This window comes from Triticum dicoccoides, chromosome 2B, assembly GCF_002162155.2.
Source record: "Triticum dicoccoides isolate Atlit2015 ecotype Zavitan chromosome 2B, WEW_v2.0, whole genome shotgun sequence".
Classification (NCBI taxonomy): Eukaryota; Viridiplantae; Streptophyta; class Magnoliopsida; order Poales; family Poaceae; genus Triticum; species Triticum dicoccoides.
The window spans coordinates 65,131,426-65,132,486 of record NC_041383.1 but is presented as its reverse complement, the minus strand read 5'-3'; the positions used below and the strand labels follow the sequence as shown (position 1 = coordinate 65,132,486).

The following is a 1,061-nucleotide window of genomic DNA, read 5'->3' as shown; positions in this document are numbered from 1 at the left end:
GGTGGGGATGACCGGGGAGGGCTGGTGGACGTGGACGAGGGCGACGCGCGCGCAGGCGAAGCGGCGGAACGCCCAGCGCAGCAGCGGCAGCGTCTTCTCCGGCGACCTCCCGACGGCGACGTGGAGCAGCGCGCCGGCGCCGGCCTGGTCGCGGCGCAGGAGCGCGCCGGCGCCGCCGTAGACGAACTGGTTCCTCGCCGGGCTGGGCGGCGGCGACGGGCTCAGGATCTCCATGGCCGACCGCACGACCGATGGATCCGCCTCCTCTCCCTCTCTTCCCTCTCCGGTGACCCCGCCCTTTATACTGGCTGCGCCGCGCGGTCAAGCCGAGATCACCAACCAACCAATCGAAGCCTGAGCGCCGCAGGTGCGTGTCGCTTGCGCCGGAGCAGGGTCGGCGAAACGGACGGAACTGGTAAGAAAATGGGCTGAGCACCTAGTGGTGGCTCCGATGAGGCAAAGAAACCATTTTTGTGAGGATGGGGCAATAGAAAATCAGCCGGAGGCGAAGAATATGCTGGGATCCATGGAGTCAACGCGAGGTTGCGGAGAGCATATGCGGCTGATATACCCCGCTCACTTCCCCCTCTGACCCCAGAAAATGGCTAATCAATCCGCTAAAGAAGTGGCTGATGATGTGGGACGCTACCACTGGTACAGTGATGGGAGCTTGCTAATTATATGGCCAGCGGGTTGAGCATCTGGCTGGCTACTGGCTGCCTGGATTGAAGCGGAGCATATCCATGAGGATTCCCGAGATCGATCTCCATGCCGTTGCGTGTGAGTGTGCGAACGTGATCTACAGTATGATCTACAGTATGATTTGTTTATCCGCGCTTGCTACCTGGAAGTTGCCTCGAGCGTGCTTGGTTGCCCAGGAAGCGCGCCTTCTTTCTACCTCTGGGTGGGGTAAAAATTGGGTTGTCTGTCAATAAGGCCATCTCCGATCGCAACCCGCAAAAAAACATACCACATCCGGTCATGAACACAGACCAGTCCGGAGACACGGATGCGAGAGACAGTCATTCAACGCTAGCCGTATATATTTTCACATTAATTCA

The 1,061-nt window shown here is 59.3% G+C and overlaps 1 protein-coding gene across 1 annotated transcript in view; it reads right to left on the bottom strand.

Moving 5' to 3' along the window:
• The window catches only part of LOC119362171 (U-box domain-containing protein 33-like), a 4,896-nt gene extending 4,142 nt beyond the window's left edge, over nucleotides 1-754 (bottom strand). The window contains exon 1 of the mRNA XM_037627368.1: nucleotides 1-754. This exon is cut by the window's left edge and continues 1 nt beyond it. Coding sequence (XP_037483265.1) covers nucleotides 1-234 — 234 coding nt within the window. The 5' untranslated portion in view covers nucleotides 235-754.
• Between the last annotated feature and the right edge of the window lie 307 nt (nucleotides 755-1,061).